Source organism: Cervus canadensis, chromosome X (genome assembly GCF_019320065.1).
Source record: "Cervus canadensis isolate Bull #8, Minnesota chromosome X, ASM1932006v1, whole genome shotgun sequence".
Taxonomy (NCBI): domain Eukaryota; kingdom Metazoa; phylum Chordata; class Mammalia; order Artiodactyla; family Cervidae; genus Cervus; species Cervus canadensis.
The window spans coordinates 115,835,344-115,856,299 of record NC_057419.1 but is presented as its reverse complement, the minus strand read 5'-3'; the positions used below and the strand labels follow the sequence as shown (position 1 = coordinate 115,856,299).

The following is a 20,956-nucleotide window of genomic DNA, read 5'->3' as shown; positions in this document are numbered from 1 at the left end:
ATGCAAGCCCAGGTCAGCAGCCTGGAGAGAAACATGGTGAGATTTGAATGTGGGGGAGTGGGTCTTCTCACCTTTACTCCTAATACAGGTTTGGCAGGTATTAATTAAATAATCAATCAATTGACACGTTTTGTGTTTTATAGGAGACCAAGGGATTTTGGACCTGGGGAAGACTTGAGAGGAGTGAGCATATTTTTTTTCCATTTATTGAGGGCTTTTTATTGGCCAGGCTATATATGTCTCCCTCACAACCATTGCTGTGAGGATAAATGTGGTGATGAATGGTCATCTATTTCTATGTGGCTGGTAAGTTTCAGGGCTATCCTAATGTTCTGTTGCTTTCTCTAACCTCTGTGCTCCAACTGGCTGTATCTCTGAAAACACTGAAATCATCTTCTGCACCTTCTGAGGGATGCAGAGTTAAGACTGGGTGTGGGATTTGCCCCCATCCTTTTCTTCCGTAATCCACCACATAATGGTCTCTGCTCACCCTGCTGGAATAGACTTCTCCAGGAAACCTCCTGACTTTAGGAATTTCCACACAGAGACAGACTCTCATCTCCTGTCTACTGTCCCATGCTCCCTGGCCACTGGAGAAAGAGCTATGGGGTTCAGAAGGAGCAAATCACCCTTCTTATCAACAGAGGAAGTAAAATGGGGTAGCTTATCCTTATGGGAATTGCACAGATTTTGGCCACCATCCAAGACTTCAAAAGCACTTGTTATTCCTACCACACCCAGGCTAATGTGGATCCACAGAGAAAACAGGCTCTCCATGCTAGCAGGTTAGCCTCTTGGCTCTTATCACGTAGCGGCTCCTGTGGTGCCCAAAATGTTTAGGGTGAATCGGTATGTTTACTGTGTGGAGCATGTGGCAAGGAGAATCGCAGCTCAGGCTGCTAGGAGGTAATATCCACTATGAACCTGGAACCCATTTATGGCGCTGTTTCTCCCATTGCCAAGATTTGCAAGTTTCAGAACAGAGCAGGGCAGAAACAAAGGTGGTGTCTCTCATAAACACACCAGACCCATCTGCAACAGTTGTAGTTTGTGTCCCTGCAAGTCTGATCTCTGCTGGTTTAGAAGTTCTTGTTCCCTAGAAGTAGCACATCTAGTACGCAACAAAACAAGGGTTCCACAAAATGTGAAGTTCACTCTTAGTTCCTGGAACCACTCAAAACAGGTGGTTATGATGTTCATTATTTAGAATGAGAACAGGGAGGAATACAAATGAGACTCGGATCCCCTAAGGTCTCTTCTTATATGACTGTGCTGAGGGGCTAGAAGCCAGAGTACTGCATTTCTAAGAAGCCCACCAAAGCTCAGACTCCTCAGGAATGAAACTGTGCCCCACCCCACCCCCTGGTAGATAAGGCAAAAGGACAGTGAAATTGACAAACAAGTTATAAATAAATTACAGGACCACCTTGTGGCTATGTGCAGGCACAAGGACTTACCCTTTACCTGTGTTGCCCGGCTGATTGTGTTTTTTTTAAAAAACTCTTTCACCTCTTCTTTAGTATTGTAAATAGGATATAGTGGGAGTGAATTCACCATTTAGGTCATGGAACTGTAGAAGAACAAAAATAAGTTGGGATAATGCAGCTCTAGAGAAAGAAGAGATCATTGAGAAAACCTGAACTGTAAACAGATGCCCCATAACCTCACTTTTGACTGTGATAGCTGGAAATGTTTGTATGTGTTGTTTCTCTCTGGGTAGTTCTTGGTGGTATGTGGAGTAATTAAAGTATGCCAGGAGGGAGTCATGTTTGGAATAGTATGAATGGAAGAAGGGTGTTTGTACAAGCTAGGAGTAGAAGGTAGTTACCACCTATATTACTTTTAAAAAATATTTATTTATTTGGCCGCATGGGTCTTAGTCGAGGCATGTGGGATCTAGTTCCCTAACCAGGGATTACACCTGAGTCCCCTACATTGGGAGCACAAAATCTTAGCCACTGGACCACCAGGGAAGTCCCCATATTACTTTTCTGTCTACCTAACATTCACTCCTTTAGGGAACTGCTGAAAATCACAGGGATTTACTTCTTCAGACCACAAGAGTGCTTGGTATAGAAATACAAATGATGGAAGGACAGCATTACCCAGCAAACGACCCCCAAATTGGACCTCCAAAAGACCCCTGCTTGTCCTTTTAAAGGCCTCCACCTTTTAAGACTTTGGTTACCTTACCCAGAGTTACTCAGATTCTTTGGTTCAACAAAATTTAGCTTATGAACTTGACTTCTAGCTTCCCAAGCATCCTTCGGGAAGGATTTGAAGCAAAGTTCTTAGATTTGCAGTAACACTACCCAAGGTCTGGACTTAGGGTAACATGTCTTAAAAGACAGACTGTTTCCCACTCTCTGACCACTCCCACACCTATGCCGGGGCCCTGAATTCTAAAGATAGTCTCTCTGAGTTGCTGGAGAAGGGAGTCATCACCAGTAATCATTCAGGTGACCAGAACCAGTCTGAAGGCAGTCATGGGACTGCGTTCAAGAAAGGGGGTCAAGGGTCACAATGGAAAGTGCAGGCTGTAGTCCAGCTCGAGGAAGTCTAGGGCCTGGAACCTTCATCTGTGCCTGTGAAGTCAGAAGTTTGGTCCTACCTGGAGAGGACCTTGGGGAAAGGCAGGGGGAATTGATAGAGTTGAGGTAGAAAAGGAATTTTTTTCACCAGTCAGAATAGTCATCATCAAAAAGTCTACAAATAACAAGTGCTGGAGAGGGTATGGAGAAAAGGGAAACCTGCACTGTTGGTGGGAATGCAAACTGGTACAGGTACTTTGGAAAACAGTATGGAGGTTCTTTATAAAACTAAAAATAAAGCTACCATATGATCCATGAATCCCACTCTTGGGCATACATCTTGAGAAAAGTCTTTAAAAAAAAATGAATTTATGTATTTAATTGGAGGATAATTACTTTACAATATTGTGATGTTTTTTTCCATACATCGACATGAATTAGCCATGGATGAACATGTGTCCCCCATCCTGAACCCCCGTCCCACCTCCCTCCACACCCCATCCCTCTGAGTTGGCCCAGAGCAGTGGCTTTGAGTGCCCTGCTTCATGCATTGAACTTGCACTGGTCGTCTATCTTACATATGGTAATATATGTTCCAATGCTATTCTCTCAAATCATCCCACCCTCACCTTCTCCTACACAGTCCAAAAGTCTGCTCTTTACACCTGTGTCTCTTTTGCTGCCTTGCATATAGGATAGTCGTTACTGTCTTTCTAAATTCCATATATATGCGTGAATATTCTCTTTTGGTGTTTCTCTTTCTGACTTACTTCATTCTATATAAGAAGCTCCAGTTTCATCCACCTCATTAGAGCTGACTCAAATGCATTCCTTTTTATAGCTGAGTAATATTCCATTGGGTATATGTACCACATCTTCCTTATCCATTTGTCTGCCAATGGACATCGAGGTTGCTTCCATGTCCTAGCTATTGCAAACAGTGCTGCAATGAATATTGGGGTACATGTGTCTCTTTCAATTCTGGTTTCCTCTGTGTGTATGCCCAGCACTGGGATTACTGGGTCATATGGCAGTTCTAGTTTCAGTTTTTAAAGGAATCTCCACACTATTCTCCACAATGGCTGTACTGGCTTACATTCCCACCAACAGTGTAAGAGGGTTCCTTTTCCTCCACACTGTCCCCAGCATTTATTGTGTGTAATCTTTTTGATGGTGGCCATTCTGACTGGCATGAGATGATACCTCATTGTGGTTTTGATTTGCATTTCTCTGATAAAAAGTGATGTTGAGCATCTTCTCATGTGTTTATTAGCCATCTGTATGTCTTCTTTGGAGAAATGTCTGTTTAGTTCTTTTGCTCCCTTTTTGATTGGGCTGTTCGTTTTTCTGGTATTGAGCTGCATGAGCTGCTTGTATATTTTGGAGATTAATTCTTTGTCAGTTGTTTCATTTGCTATTATTTTCTCCCATTCTGAAGGCTGCCTTTTCACCTTGCTTATAGTTTCCTTCGTTGTGCAAAAGCTTTTAAGTTTAATTAGTTCCCACTTGCTTATTTTTGTTTTTATTTCCATTACTCCAGGAGGTGGGTCATAGAGGATCTTACTATGATTTATGTCAGAGTGTTCCGCCTATGTTTTCCTTTAAGAGTTTTATAGTTTCCAGTCTTACATTTAGATCTTTAACCCATTTTGAGTTTATTTTTTTGTGTTATCTTTTACACGTGGTTGACCAGTTTTCCCACCATCACTTGTTAAAGAGACTGTCTTTCCTCCGTTGTATATTTTTGCCACCTTTGTCAAAGATAAGGTGTCCATAGGTGCGTGGATTTATCTCTGGGCTTTCTATTTTGTTCCATTGATCTGTACTTCTGTCTTTGTGCCAGTTCTATACTGTCTTGATGACTGTAACTTTGTAGTATAGTCTGAAGTCAGGAAGGTTGATTCCTCCAGGTCCATTCTTCTTTTCCAAGATTGCTTCTTTTTCAAGATTCAAGGTATTTTGTGTTTCCATGCAAATTGTGAAATTATTTGTTCTAGTTCTGTGAAAAATACCATTGGTAGCTTGATAGGGATTGCATTGAATCTATAGATTGCTTTGGCTAGTATACTCATTTTCACTATATTGATTCTTCCAATCCACGAACATGGTATATTTCTTCATCTATTTGTGTCCTCTTTGATTTCTTTCATCAGTGTTTTATAGATTTCTGTATATAGGTCTTTTGTTTCTTTAGGTAAATTTATTCCCAAGTATTTTATTCTTTTCATTGCAATGGTGAATGGGATTGTTTCCTGAATTTCTCTTTCTGTTTTTTCTTTGTTAGTGTATAGGAATGCAAAAAACTCTTAATCTGAAAATATACATGCACCCCAATGCGCACAGCAGCACTATTTACAATAGTCAAGACATGGAAACAACCTAAGTGTCCACTGGCAGATGAATGGATAAAACAGATGTGGTGTATATAGACAAGGGGATACTACTTCATAAAATGAGTGAAATAATGCTATTTGCAGCAACATGGACCTAAAGAATACTGTACTAAGTGAAATAAGTCAGACAGAGAAAGACAGATATCATATGATATCACTTATATGTGGAATCTAAAATAAAAAAAATACAAATCAACTTATTTACAAAACAGAAATAGACTCACAGATATAGAAGACAAACTTATGGTTACCAAAGGGGATGCATGGGGTGGGAGGAAGAGAAATTAGGAGTTTGGGATTAACAGGAGATTGCTATATAAGAAACAGATAAACAACAAGGTCCTACTGTATAGCACAGGGAACTGTACTCAGTATCTTGTAATAACATAAAATGAAAAGAATTTGAAAATAAATAAATAAATAAACATATATATTAAATAAATATAAATATATATAATGCCTGCCTGCCTACCTGCTAAGTCATTTCAGTCATGTCTGACTCTTTGTGACCCTATGGACTGTAGCCCAGCAGGCTCCTCTGTCCATGGGATTCTCCAGGCAAGAATACTGGAGTGGGTTTCCACGCCCTCCTCCAGGGGCCATGGATCTTCCCAACTCAAGGATTGAACTCCCATCTCCTGAATTGCAGGCAGATTCTTTACTGGCCACTGAGCCACTGGGGAAGTATATATATATGTTGTAAATAATTCTGCTGTGAATATTGAGGTCATGTATCTTTTTGAATTAAGACTTTTCTCCAGACATATGTCATATATATATATATATATTTGGCTACACCATGCAGCTTGTGGGATCTTAGTTCCCTGACCAGGGATCGAATCTGGGTCCATGGCCATGAAAACACTGGGTCTTAATCACTGGGCCACCAGGGAAATCTCTATATATTTGTAAGCATAACTGAATCACTTTGAATGTACACCTGAAACATTGCAAATCAACTATACTTCAATTTAAAAGAAAAGAAAGAAAATTAATTCTTTTCATCTGATATGTGAGAGAGGAGCTCCCTCCCATCTGGTGCTTTCAGAGAATTGCATGTTTAGGAAAGCCTGAATTAAAGGACATTTTCTGTTGCTCTAGGATAGTGTTAGCAGTGCTCAAGAGAACTGTATCTCACTTGACAATTAAGTCTATTCCAAACGTTGCCAGGAATATTTGGCTCATGAAAATCAGATGGTCATGGAATTGAGCAGGTTAATGAATTTGAGGATGCTGTGGTTTCACTGGCTGTCTCTCTCTCTCTCTCTCTCTTTTTGGTCTGTCAGATGAAGAGAAATTATACCTGCAGTGAATTAAGGGAAATGATTTGAAAAGTGAACCCCCAAAACAAAAACCTGTACATAATTTATGCAAGTTAAAAATTTTAAACTGCAACTGTTTAGAACTGTGTATATTTGATGTTTCTCTGTTAATGGGCAAAAACTATGTTTTCTGAGGAGAAAGTGACATTTAACTACAGCTTAATTAATTGCATTGAATTACAGTTACAGTTTCCACATTAAAGCTATTTTGCTTCTGGGTATTATTGCAAGAATGCATTTAATATCTCATAAAAACTAATTTCTTTGGTTAAAATTCAAATCCTGAGTGACTCTGAGTTACACCTGACTCTCCATTCATGTGCAGTGGTACATGTACTTGGGAGTGCTAATCCAAGGGTGTAGGAATAGGGTGTCTAACCCTCTGTTCCCCAAATCCTAGCATCCATGCCATCCACGTAGATAGTGAATTTTACACTAAAGTTTTTAAAATATTTATTTTATTATTTATTTGGCCGCACCGGGTCTTATTTGTGGCATATGGATCTAATTCCTTAACCAGAGATCAAACCTGGGGCCCTCTGCATTGGGAGTGCAGAGTAATGCAAAGAAAAAAACAAATCATAGCTATGAATGTCTCACATTAGCAGGAAGAATAATATTGTTGGCAATATTTCATCACTCTGCCACTACCCTTCTCCGTGTTTGTCTCCTCTCCTGCAAACCAGGGGTGATGACAGTCACGTATCTCTGAGTTGTCATGAGGATTAAATTAAACGATGCATACAAAGTGCTTGGGATATTGCATGGTTATAGGAAAAGTGCAATAGTGTTTCCAAGTATTAGTTCTCTATAATTAAGAAGAGTGAATGTTATATAATATATATTTCTGTCTGGCTCAGTAACGGCAACCCACTCCAGTATTCTTGCCTGGAAAATGCCATGGACAGAGGAGTCTGTTAGGCTACAGTCCCTGGGATCACAACGAATCAGACAGGACTGAGCAACTGAGCATGCACATACTACCCCATTCCATTGATGGACTATTTCTGTTTAGCCCAGCTTCTGTTGCACATTTAGCTTATTTCCCCCCTCTTGCTATTATGATCAATACTAAAATGTGAGAATCTTGTCTAAACATCATAGGTTACTTGCCCAATTTTTCAGTTTTGAAAAATTAAATCACACTTTTTGTTTTGTTTTTACCTTAAACATGACATGGCAGAGATTAGTTCATGAGAAGTTTCATAGAGTAAGGAAGCTCTGGACTATCTGAAGATTACTGATCATTTCATCAGGCATTTCCTTATGATCTTATGCTGTACTTGGAAAGCAAGGAAATCATATTTCATGTGATCATTCGGGAACAGTTTAGGATACACATCCACTATTGCAGAAAGATAGGAAGGCAGAACCTACCTGGACTCATGGGCCACTCCCCAACCCCCTTCCCCCAAATTTCCTTCCAACTGCAGTAAATTCACTTTTAATAGGTTTTAATTTTTAATCAAGATAATACATGCATATAAAGGATTATAAAAAAATCAACCAGTACAAAAGGGCATATAATGAAAAGCAGTGAATCCCCACCTACCCTTCTTAGCTTTTGCTTCCCCATTCCAGAGGCAAAAACTTTACATGTCTGTTTAGAGGTTAACTCCATTTTTCCTAGTAATATGCTTTTCTTACTATTTGTTAACTTTGATGAAGTGAGACATTTTCTGCTGCCTTCCTGCTGTCTCCTGGGTTTTCCTGCCCCACTTCCCTACCATTGTATCACTATTTTTAAGTTTCCTGTTGGTTAACTCCTTCAGTTTAAAAATGTAACCCCTGAATCTGCCTTATTCTTTCACCTGGAGACTTCCTAGTTTAGGAGAATAACACCAGTATTCCCTTTCCTCCCCTCTGGTTGCCAACTTGTTGCCTGTACTTGTCAAAGTTGGTTACCATTCCCATTCTGTTCTATGACCATAATTTAGTCTTCCCTGATTTGTCTAGAGATTTACTCTAAAAACGAAAAAGCATAACTAATATTTCCTCTGTAATGGTTATTTAAACACTGTTCATTGAATAGGGATGTTGAAGCTATGATTGGATTTTCTGTGATTGCAGAGTCTTGATCCACGTATGCCAGTGTTCCGACTCCTTTTCTCACACTCCCCGCAATGGTTGAAAACTGAGGTTGCTTCATATAGGAAGCATGTTCTCCTTGTACAGTTTGAAATGTTTGTTTTCCCCTGAAGGTTCTGTTTTTTCCTTTGGGGGATGAAGACAAGTATGTCTTCCAGATCATGTGATCAGTTTCCTCCAGCTTCCATCCATCTATTGCCTAGAATTGATTCCATCCAGTGGGAAGTCCTTTCACTTCTTTTTCAAATTTGGAAGATTTGCTTCCTATTTGGACCATTCTTGTGCACTTTATTTAAGTCCTTGGTAACTTTTCCTTTTTTTTCTCCTTTAGCGCATCCTGTGCTCATTGTAATTTCCCAATGTGCGTGCTCATTTGATTCTTTACCAGCTGAGCCACGAGGGAAGAAGCCCTTTATGTACAGAAGAACTTCTTAAATATTTCTGAGGATTTTCAGATTTTTAAGTTCTGTTCCTTGAATTAGCTACTTCCTTGAGATTCAACTTCTCGTTTATTTTACAGTTTCCTGGTTAGATTGCAGGCTTTCCACAAATAATGATTTCTAGCCGCGCGTTTATATGAAAAGGTGGGGCGACAGCAGGACAGGCCGGCAAGTGTGTGTGCGTGAGGCGAGCTGGGCACTGTGCTCTAGGGCGGGTGAGCCAGTGGGTGGAGGTCAGCCATCCTGCTGGGCCTCCCCACTGCCACAAAGTTAGTTGCTCTAAATATGTACCTGCAGGCGGACGTTTAGAATCACCGAAGCCGTTATGTAGAAGTAGGGGAAATTCATGCGCAGACGCCAGGCCAGGTCGAAGAAGGTGATCAGCGTGCGCGTGAGCCCCTTGCAGAAGGCGCCATACGGGCCGCGGGTCATGGCTGAGCGCGACAGCCGCACTGCTACGCCCGACAGGGCCGCTGCTGCTGCCATCGGTTTGCTGTGGCCCCGGATACAGCGCCCAGAGCCAGGTGATTCCCGCTGGTTCAGGGGACAGAAGGACGCTCTCGCGGGGGAATCGGCGCGGTAGGTGGATCGCGCGGCAGCAGATGCTAATTGCGCTGCACTGCGGGATCCCTCCCCCTCTGGCTGTGCTCCCTCCTCCTCTGGCTGTGCTCCCTCCTCCTCTGGCTGTGCTCTGGCCACAGCGGGCACTGGTGCCCCGCCGGGCCGCCCTCCTAGGCTGCCTCGGGGCCACGTGGGGCGGGATCAGGCAGAGCGCCAGGGATCCAGAGCCCTGGGACGGGGAAGGGGCAATGTTAAGGGGGAGTCGGGAGGAGCGGGGAGGGGCGGGCAGTTTGTCCGGGAGACCTAGCTTCCTGACCCCAGTGGTCCTTTTTCAACTTTTAACTTTTAAATTTTAACGGAAGCAAAGTGAAACTTGCTCGAATCGTTAGAAATTTTGCTTCATAAGCACGATCTTGAGCAACTTCGAAGCTTGAACGCATTTCCTGTCGCCTCAAATCCCTTTAGGAATTTTTTCGGTCCCCGGTTGTAAGCTAGTACAAACACACCAAACCAACTAATTGAACTTTAAGTTGTGTGCATTCTGCGTTATTCATTCAAGCGTCTTATTTGTTTTTGCTTTATATCTGTAGTATTCTGCTAATGGGCAAAGTCTAAAAGCGAGTTGTTAGACTTTGTCAGCAGCACAATGAGAACAATGGAAAGCAAATTCCCTGCTTCGTTTCCCTTTCCCCACCCCGCCCCAGCAGCCATGAACTGAGATCATGTTTCCTGTATATACCTCCAGATGTGATGTGTTGATAAGGTGCCCTTACCATGTCAATAACACACAACTACCTCACTCTCCTTGAAGATGGATAATTAACCAATGCATATATCAGCTCATAGTGTTCAATAATTCTTATAACAAGTCCCTTGTTGATGGGTGTTCTGAACGTTTCCAGTTTTTCTTATGCCAAAATTTATTGCAATAGCATCATTGTAAACATGAATTTGCAAGTGGCAGAAGAGGATGAATAATATAATTCATTCTTTATTATAAAAAACCATCGCATAGCATAGATATTTAGTGTTTGAGGTCAAAAAGTTTTCCTAATACATGCGGTTGATCAAAGAAGTTTAGAGAAGGAAGCTCTATACAATATTGTCAGTCTTGGAATTTTTTTCCTCAACATGATAGACAACAGTTGTATCTTATTATTCTTCTAATTTGCATTTATTTAACTATCAGAGAAGCTTAGCAACTTTACAAAATTTCTTAAGTTTTAATATATATGATTTTTACCAATTGTTTGTAGATCATTGAAACTTAAGTATATATTATGAGAAAAGCAAAGTTTCTAGGATCACAACCACCAGAAAAAAAAAGACTATTAACAGCTTGGTATCTGTTTTAGTCAATTTTATTAAACAAAACACACAGACACACATACACACACACATATATATTTCACACACCAATAGTAAGACAAAAGTGAAATCATAGTAACATACTGCCTTGATAGTTGTTTTAAACATAATGATATATCTTGCTTATCCTTTCATATTGATTCTTTGTGATTGATAGTACCGTGTATGACTCCTTATGGCAGGCCAATCATTAACTGAAGGATATTTGGATGGTTTCAAAGTTTCCACAGTCATAAACAGTGTTGAGATTAGCATCCTCAGGCATATCTTTGTATACTTCTCTGATGTCTCGCTCTGGTACATTCCTAGAAATGGAGTTCTTGGATCAAAAGTTTTTCATTTGTTTAATGATTTTGATACATATTGTCAAACTGTCTTTCACACAGCTCTAAGGTATCCATGAACATCTTCTACTTTCTTAATAATAGCATTGATATTCTTTTAAATCTTGGGCATTCTAGGTGAAAATGACATCTCATTGTTTTAATTTGCATATTTTGTTTACTGGCAAGGTTAGACATCTTTTATACATACAGATATTGTTGCACATTTGCATGAAAGGAAGTACTCTATCAAAAGATTTGTAGTCTTATAGAAAACAAATTTATGGTTACTGGAGGGAGAGGGATAAATTAGGAGTTTGGGATTAACACATAAAAGACAGCGAAGAATCTGCCTGCTATGTGGTAGACCCAGGTTTGATCCCTGGGTCGGGACGATTCCCCGGAGAAGGGAATGTCTGTGACCAACACTTTCACTTTTTCATATAGAAAAGAGATAAAGAACAAAGACCTGTATAGCATAGGGAACTATATTCAATATCGTGCAATAACCTACAGTGGAAAAGAATCTGAAAAAGTATATTTAGATATAGATATATAGGCTTCCCCAGTGGCTCAGACAGTAAGTCAGTCAGACAGAAAAGCCCTCCATAAAACTGAGGGCTTCCTAGGCGGTGCAATGGTAAACCAGTGCAGGAAACACGAGTTCGATCCCTGCATCAGAAAGACCCCCTGGAGTAGTAAATGAAAACCCACTCCAGTATTCTTGCCTGGAAAATTCCATGGACAGAGGAGACGGCGGGCTACAGTCATGGGATCACAAAGAGTTGAATACGACTGAGTGCACACACACGTATATAACTGAATCACTTTATTGTACACCTGAAACTAACACAATACTGTAAATAAATTATACTTCAATTAAATATATATATTAAATAAATATGTATATATATAAACATTTGGATGAGCTAAGAAAAAGATTTGCAGTCTTCATTTTAATCAGTATATTCAATTTCCGTGTAAGAAAGGTTGTACCAATTTCCACTCCCTCAGGTAATGTATGACGCTGTCCATTTCCCCACATCCTCACTCATATTATTATTAGGTATTATTTTATTATTGCTAATCTAAAAGCAAAGCATTATTCTGATTAATTTGCTTATATTTGATTACAGTTGAAGCTGAATATTATGTTTATTGGTCATTCATAGTGGCCTCAAAAGGAAGGAGGGCCCCATGGACTAGATGACTGGAAGGCAGACTAAAAGGGTCCTGGAAACCCCAGGGGCAGTGGCATCAGTGGGGGAGAGGAGAGTTAGGCTTTTTTTCAGTTAACTTTCCCTTCTCCTCACCCCTTTCTCTTTGCCCCTCAAGTTGCCCAGGCTCTGGTTCCTTTGCTCATTTTTATATTAAAATTTTTGTCTAAGGCAAGCAGAACAGCACAAGCAATCTATAAATGATACAATCTCAACCCCAGCTTTAGGAGAAACAGAGTAGACAAGACAGCCTCAGGCAATGCATTGTCTTTGGGAAACTGTACAATCTTGTGAAAGTTGCTCAGTCATGTCTGACTCTTTGAGACCCCATAACTATACAGTCCATGGAATTCTCTAGGCCAGAATACTGGAGTGTGTAGCCTTTCCCTTCTCCAGGGGATCTTCCCAACCCAGGGATCGAACCCAGGTCTCTTGCATTGCAATTGGATTTACCAACTGAGCTATCAGGGAAGCCCCTAGTGGCCCAAAATGTTTGATAAATTCCTGGAATGAACACAGGTTGGCTCAAACTGAAATCACACAGGAGGGCACCACAGCCCAGCGAATCTCAGGCAGGCAAAGGATGCTGCAGAAACAGAGCCACTTTGAGGGAAGAAGGACCAGGTATGGAAAGCGGACATGGGAGGATGAGGGAAAGGAAATGATTATTTTAAAAAGTATTTGAAAAATGGCTGAATAATTTGGGTTTTACTTTCACCATCTTCCTTTCCCTCATCACCAGTGAAGGAGTGTATCTCCTGGATGAAAATGAACAGTGTTTTTTGTAAAGAAATTGATATGCCTGCAAAAGGCTAGGGCTCCAGAATAGGAGGGGGAAGAGGATTGGTGCCTGGGGCAGAATAAAAATCACCACAAATGCTCCCTCTCCCTGAATCCATAACTTTGCACTGAGGCTGCAAATCTGTCAAGAGGTGACCTATTTGTTTCTTCTCTTGAAGATATCTTTTAACTTGCTTTGGTCAATGGGACATTGGCAAAAACAGTGCAGACAAAAGCGAGAAAAGTGCTTATGCATTGGGGCCCACACTATTGCTAGTCTTGTAAGCCTGCTGGCATCAGACTGGATGATCAAACTCATGCCCCAATTATCCCTGTATGCCCAAATAATAGCCAACCAACTCCTAGAAGTAGTGTCACCAAGACTGCTAGCAGCAGCTGACCACAGATACGTGAGAGTCCAGCGGACACAAGCAAAAGAATAGTCCAGATGTGCCCAGCCCAAATTGCCAACTCCCAACAACTGTACATTAAATAAATAGCGGTTGTTTTAAGGCTCTGGGTTTTGAGTGGTTTGATCTTTGGTGGAAATTACTTGAATCATGGGGCCCTAGGACTCAAACAGAAATATGACTCATTTAACCAAAAGAAGTCTGGCAAAAGGAGAGTTGGGTCACCATGAGAGAGGGCCATAGCTCCTCAGGCTGTATATCCAGGGTCCCTAGAATGAAGGGGCGACTGAGAGCCTCGAGGAAGGATGCTATGGTAACACTGTAATTATGCACAGTAAATCTTCCTAGTTACCCCTGAAAGGACACACAGTAATTTCCCAAAGTAATTGTGTAGCGGAGAAATAAAAATCCACATACTCACCAGGGCTTAGTAGACAATGGCTCTGAGCTAACAGTCATCCTGGGGAATGAGAGCATCACAGTTACCCACAGTCAGAGTGAGGGCTCATGAATGTCAAATGATAAATGGATAAATCCAACTCATAGTGGGGCCAGGGGTGTACAAACCCACTCTCCGGTAATTTCTCCAGTTCCTAGGTTTACAGTTGTAATAGGTAAAACCAGCAACTGGCAAAATACCCCAACTGGCTCCCCGTGGAAAAAGAATTTTTCTGTTGAGGAAGGGACAGGTGGAAACCTGGAACTTACTCTCCTTTCCAATTGTAGCAGGAATAGCAAACACAATTATCACTCTTGTTACATGCCAGACACTCTTCCAAGCACTTTACATGCATTAAAAAAATATTCCTCAAAACAACACTACAAAGTAGGTACTATTTTTGTTTGCTTTTAGGTATTTTAAAATGATTTTTTAATCTAAGTCTAGTTGACTTACAATATTGTATTAGTTTCACAGTAGGTACTGTTATTGTACACATTTTACAGAAAAGTTAAGCTTAAGTAACTTACCCAGGGTCACCAGTTAATAATTGATAAGGTAGAACTTAAACCAGAAGCTGGCTCCAGAGTCCATGCTATTAACCGTTATATTGTACTGTCTAAATAGTAAACTGTAACCAATACTGCAGACATAGGAGACTCTCAGAAATGAGGGTCGCCATCAAGACTTTAAAATTCCAGTGTAGTGATCCCTATTACATAACATTCTTATGTGATATACTTGTTTGGCTAGTGAAGAGTACAGAGGGCTCTTGAAATAGAAATGATATATATGGAGTGGCTTTGAGGAGGTTCTGAAGGCACAAGTAACATTTGTGAGCAGTGACTCACACTGCCACTGTGCCCCCACCTGCCACATGGCTTTCCTTTTGTCAACCCACACTTATGGTTTCATGGGAACTGTTATGGGCTAAACTGAATATTTTTTATTTGGCCGTGCTGGGCCTTTGTTGCCGTGTGCAGGCTTTCTCTAGTTGTGGCGAGTAGGGGCTGCTCCTAGTTGCGGTGCTCAGGCTTCTTATTGCAGTGGCTTCTCTTGTTGTGAAGCACTGGCTTTTGTAGTTGCAGCTCGTGGACTCTGGAGTGCAGGCTCAGTAGTTGTAGCACTCAGGCTCAGTAGTTGTGGGACACAGAGTTAATTGCTTGGAGGCATGTGGGATCTTCCCAGTCTAGGGACTGAACCCATGTCCCCTGCCCTGGAAGTCAGACTCTCAACCTGGACCACCAGGGAAGTCCCAAGACAAGGTCGTTAAACATGTAACTGAGGTTATATAAGGTCCTTGAGGTGAGCCTTAATCCAGCATGACTGCTGTTCTTATAAGAAGAGTGAGTGAGTGACTGAGTGAGTCATGTCTGACTCTTTGTGACCCCATGGACTGTAGCCCATCAGGGTCCTCTGTCCATGGGATTCTCCAGGCAAGAATACTGGAGTGGGTTGCCATTTCCTCTTCCTGTCCCAGGGATCAAACCTGGGTCTCCCGCATTGCAGGCAGCGTCTTGACCAACTGAGCCATCAGGGGAGATTATAAGGAGAGATCAGGACTCAAATAGGCCCAGAGAGAAGACCATGTGAAGACATATGGAGAAGATGGCAGAGGTGAGGGCTTCAGAAGAAACTAACACTGCTGATAACTTAATTTCTGACTTCTAGCCTCCAGGGCTCTAAGGAAGTAAATTTCTGTTGTTAGGGCCACCCATTCTGTGGTTCTTTGTCATGGCAATCCTGGCAAACTAACATAGGGACTTCTTTATAGACCAGTTGTATTTAGTCAGGGTTCTCCAGAGAAACAATAGTGTGTGTGTGTGTGTGTGTGTGTATATATATATATATATATATATATATATATATGAAAAGATTTATGATAGAAATTGTCTCACACAGTTATGGAGACTGAGAACTTCCACAGTCTGCTGTCAGCTAGCTAGAGAACCGGGAAGGCCAGTGGTATAATTCAGTCCAAGTCCTAAGTCTGAGAACCAGGGGTGCTGGTATAAATCCTGGAGTTCAAAGGCCCAGGAACCAGCACCACAATCAAATGTTTGAGGGTAGGAAAAGATGGATGTCCCGGCTCAAAAGGAGAGAGAATTCTCCCTTTGCCTTTTTGTTCCTTTCAGGCCCTCCCACCAAACTGGTGAGGATGGATGTCCTTACTCAGTCAGGAATCTACTGGAGTACAGCTTTGTGTGACATTAGGGCACCAGCCAGAAGCATATCGCTGCAGCAGTCCAGCCCCACATAGGAGCAGGCCGAGAAAGACAGTGCAAAGTAAAATCTTCCCTGAAGATTGGTATATCTGGTTGTTCAATTTGCTTAGAAGGAGAGATGGCCTCAGGTATGGCTCTACACTGTCTGATGTTCAGGAACTAGGAAAGAAAATAATTTATAGTACTGGTGACAAGAAGGTTTGGGAGGAGTAATATGTAGCTGGACCTCTAGGAAGGGCCAGAGAGTGTGAGTACATTTGTGCTTCATATAAATGCCCAACAGAGCATGTTAGCTGTGATGAAGGCTCTCAAGAATCATGTAAACAAGGCGACTTACCTAAGAATGTCAGCCAGCCCCACCCTGAGTCTTGCTCAGTGGCCCACATACAAAGTGGCCATGGTTGCAGGGACAGAGGCTCTTCATAGGCTCAATTACATGGGCGGCCCCTCACCCAGGCTGATGTAGTTATCAGATCAGTTGAGTGTCCAACCCCAACTTGCCAATAGCAGAGGCCAATACCAAACTCATGATACGTGCCATTTCCTTCTGGGAGGACGGTTCCAACCAGCCATCTGGTGGCAGGTTAATTACATTGGACCCCTTCCATGAGAGAAGGGGCAGGAATATGGACTTGCCTTCCCTAACTGCAACACTGCAGCCAGCACCACTCTTGCCGACATACAATTATGATATCCCGCACGACACTGCTTCTGACTAAGGAACTCCTTTTACAGAAAAAGGCAAAAAAGAGTTAAACAGAATTCACCCTGGTCATACCTTATCCTCCATCATCTAAAATGGTGAATTGCCTATTCAACCTCCATTTGCAAGTATTTCCTTCACATCCTCTTGATTTTGGCCTCTGCTGATTTAAAACTCTGATTATTAGTCTACCAGTAGAAATAACAGTGATTCTGTTGAATAGATTGTTGAGACTGCAACCTAGCCATCTGAGCTTCATGCATCACTGGGCCAGCAGGCAAAATATGGGTTTGATTGGTGTGATTGATCCTGATCATCAAGGGGATGCATTCTCCTACACAATGCATGCAGGGAGAATTAAGTCTGAAACTCTGTGGCTCCTCTTGAAACTGGAATATTCAGTGGTCAAAGTTAATGAAAGATTACAGCCACATCACATAGGCAAGACCACTGAAAGCTCAAACCTCTGAGTAATGAAGCTTTACCTCTGCCCACTGGGCAAAGAGAACTCAATAGCTGAGAAACTGACTGAGGGCAAGAGAAAATGGAATAAGTTATGGAAGAAAGAAGTCATATTAATAAATACCAACTATAACTTTGTGGCTAGTTACAGAAACAACATAGAAATAGTTGTTTATATTTTCTATTTTCCCCATTTTGAAATATGTGTGTGTGTTCTAGATGTGTTAATGTACCCTCTTCACCTTGTCCCCTTATCTAAGGGATGTTGTGACTGAACTTCACAATTTAGTCCACAAATTACAGAATATCAGTATGTGATTATGTTGAACTTAGGAATCAACATGGGTCAATAATCCTAAATTTAGAGCTGGGTGTGATAACTTGTGAGAGTTTGGGCATTCTCTTTTGGGGGAAAGTTGAGTGTGATTTGTTTTGTACAAACCATAGTTGTTCTATGCTAAATTGAACATCTTTATTTATTTGTTTGTTTGTTTTAGTCATTAAAAAACATTTTACGAAATATTCCTTGTAACCGCACAGGCCAAGAATCCAGTAAAGTGACAGATGCCCTTCCAGAGCCTGACCCTCCAGGAATGATGCCCACTTCAGAATGTGAAGAGGAGGAAGGGTCCGGAAGGCCATGCTGGCCATGCGTGGCAGGTGGGGCCATCCCACTGGACTGCAGGCTCTTCTCACCATGATCCATGCACACTCCTCTAAAGCATAATTCGTGCTGTACCTGTGTGATGAAGCACCAGATTCTGGAGAAGTTTCCTGCTAATTATCTCTCCACTTGTTGCAGAGGTTTTGAGATTTCACCTTCAGGAATATAAACAAAAGCATCTTTTGGGGATCTGGGCTAAGAAGTCTGTCTTCTTGCAAAGTGCTTCTGAGAAGGGATTGAATTGCCTGAATACTGAAGTCTATGTACATGTTTACCTGCAAAACATATAAGTGAAATTTTTATTTGTCGTTCGTTTGCTAAGTTGTGTCCGACTCTTTCCTACCCCATGGACTGCAGCAATTGAACATCTTTTAAAAAAGGTATTTATTTATTTGGCTGTATTGGGTCTTATGAGACTGACGCACTGCCCACTGCGCTAAGAGGGCTGACTGTATTGGGTTTTAGTTGTGGCATGTGGGCTTAGTTGCCTTGCAGTATGTGGGCTCCTGGTTCCCTGACTAGGGATTGAACCTGCATTCCCAGTGTTTCCCCTTGCTTGTTCTCTCGTGTATCTCTCGAATTAATTTCCAAACGTGGCTATGCACCTTGCTTAATGCCATCAGTGATTGCTGGAATTGTCCCAAGGTAGGGGGTGGTAGGCATTTTCCCTCGAATATAGGACACACAGGAGGGGGTCTTCCATACAGAATCTCAAAAGGGGTAAGATTCAGCTTATAAGGGGTGTTACGCGCTCGAAAGAGCGCGAAGGGAAGGAGGGTCACCCAGTCCCCGCCAGTCTCTATTGCCAACCTTTGTCAGAGTTTTTTTTAGGGTCCGATTTATTTTTTCAACCTGTCCTGAGCTCTGGGGATTATATTCACAATGTAACTTCCATTTTGTCCCCAGAGCTTGGGCCAGCCCTTGTACAATCTGGCTCACAAAGGCAGGTCTGTTATCTGAACCCATAGTCACTGGCAGCCCATACCTAGGCACTATCTCCTCTAAGATCTTTTTAGCAACCACTGTTGCTGTCTCTCCCTTAGCGGGGAAGGCTTTTACCCACCCCGAGAAGGTATCTACCAGAACCAACAGATAGCGATACCCGTACTTGCCTGGTCTTACCTCAGTGAAATCTATCTCCCAGTGTTGCCCTGGCTCTTCCCCTCAGTACCTTGTTCCAGTGTGCTGCCTTTTCTCTGTCTTCATCAGCTGGCACGCTTTGTAAGCCTGGATTATTTCTCGTACAGTTGCATTTTGTCGAGGGAACCTCAGGCAGGCTGTCTGGAGAAGAGTCAAGGTCTTTTTTTCTCCCAAGTGTGTAGTTGTGTGCAGGTGTTCACATAGGTGACGACCCAGGATGGCAGGCAATATCAGGTTGTTGTTTTGATCTCGGTACCATCCATCTTTGTCATCCTTCTGGAGGGTGGTATCCTCATTGATCCAAATGAGGTCAGGGAGGGAATAGTCGGGGACTGGAGGCAGAGTCCCCATACCAGGAGGTGGAAGTCTCATGGCTAATATGGGGGCGGCGTAGTCCCGGCTGGCTGCTTTTAGTAGGGCCCGTCTGAGTGTCTGGAAAGCCTGTTTCATTGGCTCAGTCCAAGTCCAGTTTGGGGTCTCTTTACTTTCCTCATATAAGGGCCGGGCCTTCTCAGCAAACCCCATGATCCATAGTCTACAATATCTAACAGTCTCTAAAAACTCTCTCACTTGGCGGGGGGTCTTGGGCTCTGGTACCTGCAATATTGTTTCTTTCATGGCCTGAGTTAGCCACCTTTGCCCCTGCCTGATCTTATACCCCAAATAGGTGACCTCTTGCCGGGATATTTGCGCCTTTTTTGTGCTAGCACGATATCCCAAGGTGCCTAGAGTCTGTAAGAGGTCACCGGTGGCATGGCTGCCTGCCTCCTCTGTGGTTCCAGCCAACATAAGGTCATCCACATATTGCAGCAGGATGACCTCTGGGTGGCGAGTCCGATATTCATAGAGGTCCTCACTCAAAGCCTCATTAAACAAGGTAGGGGAGTTTTTGAGCCCTTGTGGGAGGCGGGTCCAAGTTAGCTGCACTACAGGTTGGCCTTCCCCCTCAGTCCACTCAAAGGCAAATATCTCCTGGCTCTGGGCCGCCAGGGGTAGGCTGAAAAAAGCATCTTTCAAGTCCAACACAGTGTATCAAGTGTACTCAGGCAGCAGACTGCTCAGGAGGGTATATGGGTTGGGGACAGTAGGGTGTATGTCACTCACCCGCTTGTTGACTTCTCGTAGGTCCTGGACAGGTCTGTAATCCGTACTCCCCAGCTTCTTCACCAGTAGTAAGGGGTGTTCCAAGGGGATTGGCACAGCTTGAGAATTCCGGCATCCATGAGCCATCGAATGTGGGGAGTGATCCCCCGCCGAGCCTCCTGGCTCATAGGATATTGCTTCACCCTCACAGGAGTCGCCTCGGCTTTTAATTCGATGACAACCGGATGTCTCTGTTTAGCCAGTCCCATTCCTGCTGTTTCTGCCCATGCCAACGGATATTTGTGGACCCATGGTTGTATATCTGGTGCTATAACCTCTGAGGGCTTAGGCACAAAAAGTCTGTATTCATCTCTTAAAGCTAGAGACAAGACATGTATCGGCTGTCCAAGTCCTTCCGTGACTGACATTCCCCCAGGGTCAAAATGGATCTGAGCATTAACTTTAGTCAACAAGTCCCGTCCAAGTAGAGGGGCTGGGCATTCTGGTATCACCAAAAACGAATGGGACACCTGATGGGTCCCCAAATTTACTTTCTGTTCTGTGATCCAACAATATTTTTTGTCCCCGTGGCTCCCTGCACCAAGCTGGTTTTCTTAGACATTGGTCCCAGTTTTTTTTTTTAAAACAGAGTGTTGGGCGCCAGTGTCCACCATGAAGCCAACGGGTTTCCCCTCTACATGTATGGTTACCCAGGACTCGGGGAGGGGTGTCGAGTCTTGACTCCCCTAGTCACTGTCTTCCCCCGCATATAGAACTCGAGTTCCAGGGGAAATTCTCTCTCTGGGT

The 20,956-nt window shown here is 42.6% G+C and overlaps 1 protein-coding gene across 1 annotated transcript; it reads right to left on the bottom strand.

Moving 5' to 3' along the window:
- Positions 1–7,683: 7,683 nt before the first annotated feature.
- On the bottom strand, positions 7,684–9,431 carry LOC122435466 (small integral membrane protein 10-like protein 2A). The gene has a single exon (XM_043459661.1). The coding sequence runs from the start codon at positions 9,258–9,260 to the stop codon at positions 9,054–9,056; it is 207 nt and encodes a 68-aa protein (XP_043315596.1). The 5' UTR covers positions 9,261–9,431; the 3' UTR covers positions 7,684–9,053.
- Between the last annotated feature and the right edge of the window lie 11,525 nt (positions 9,432–20,956).

Excerpts from the sequence above, each read along its gene's own strand:
- LOC122435466 (XM_043459661.1), bottom strand. The coding sequence starts at position 9,260 with ATGGCAGCAGCAGCGGCCCTGTCGGGCGTAGCAGTGCGGCTGTCGCGC.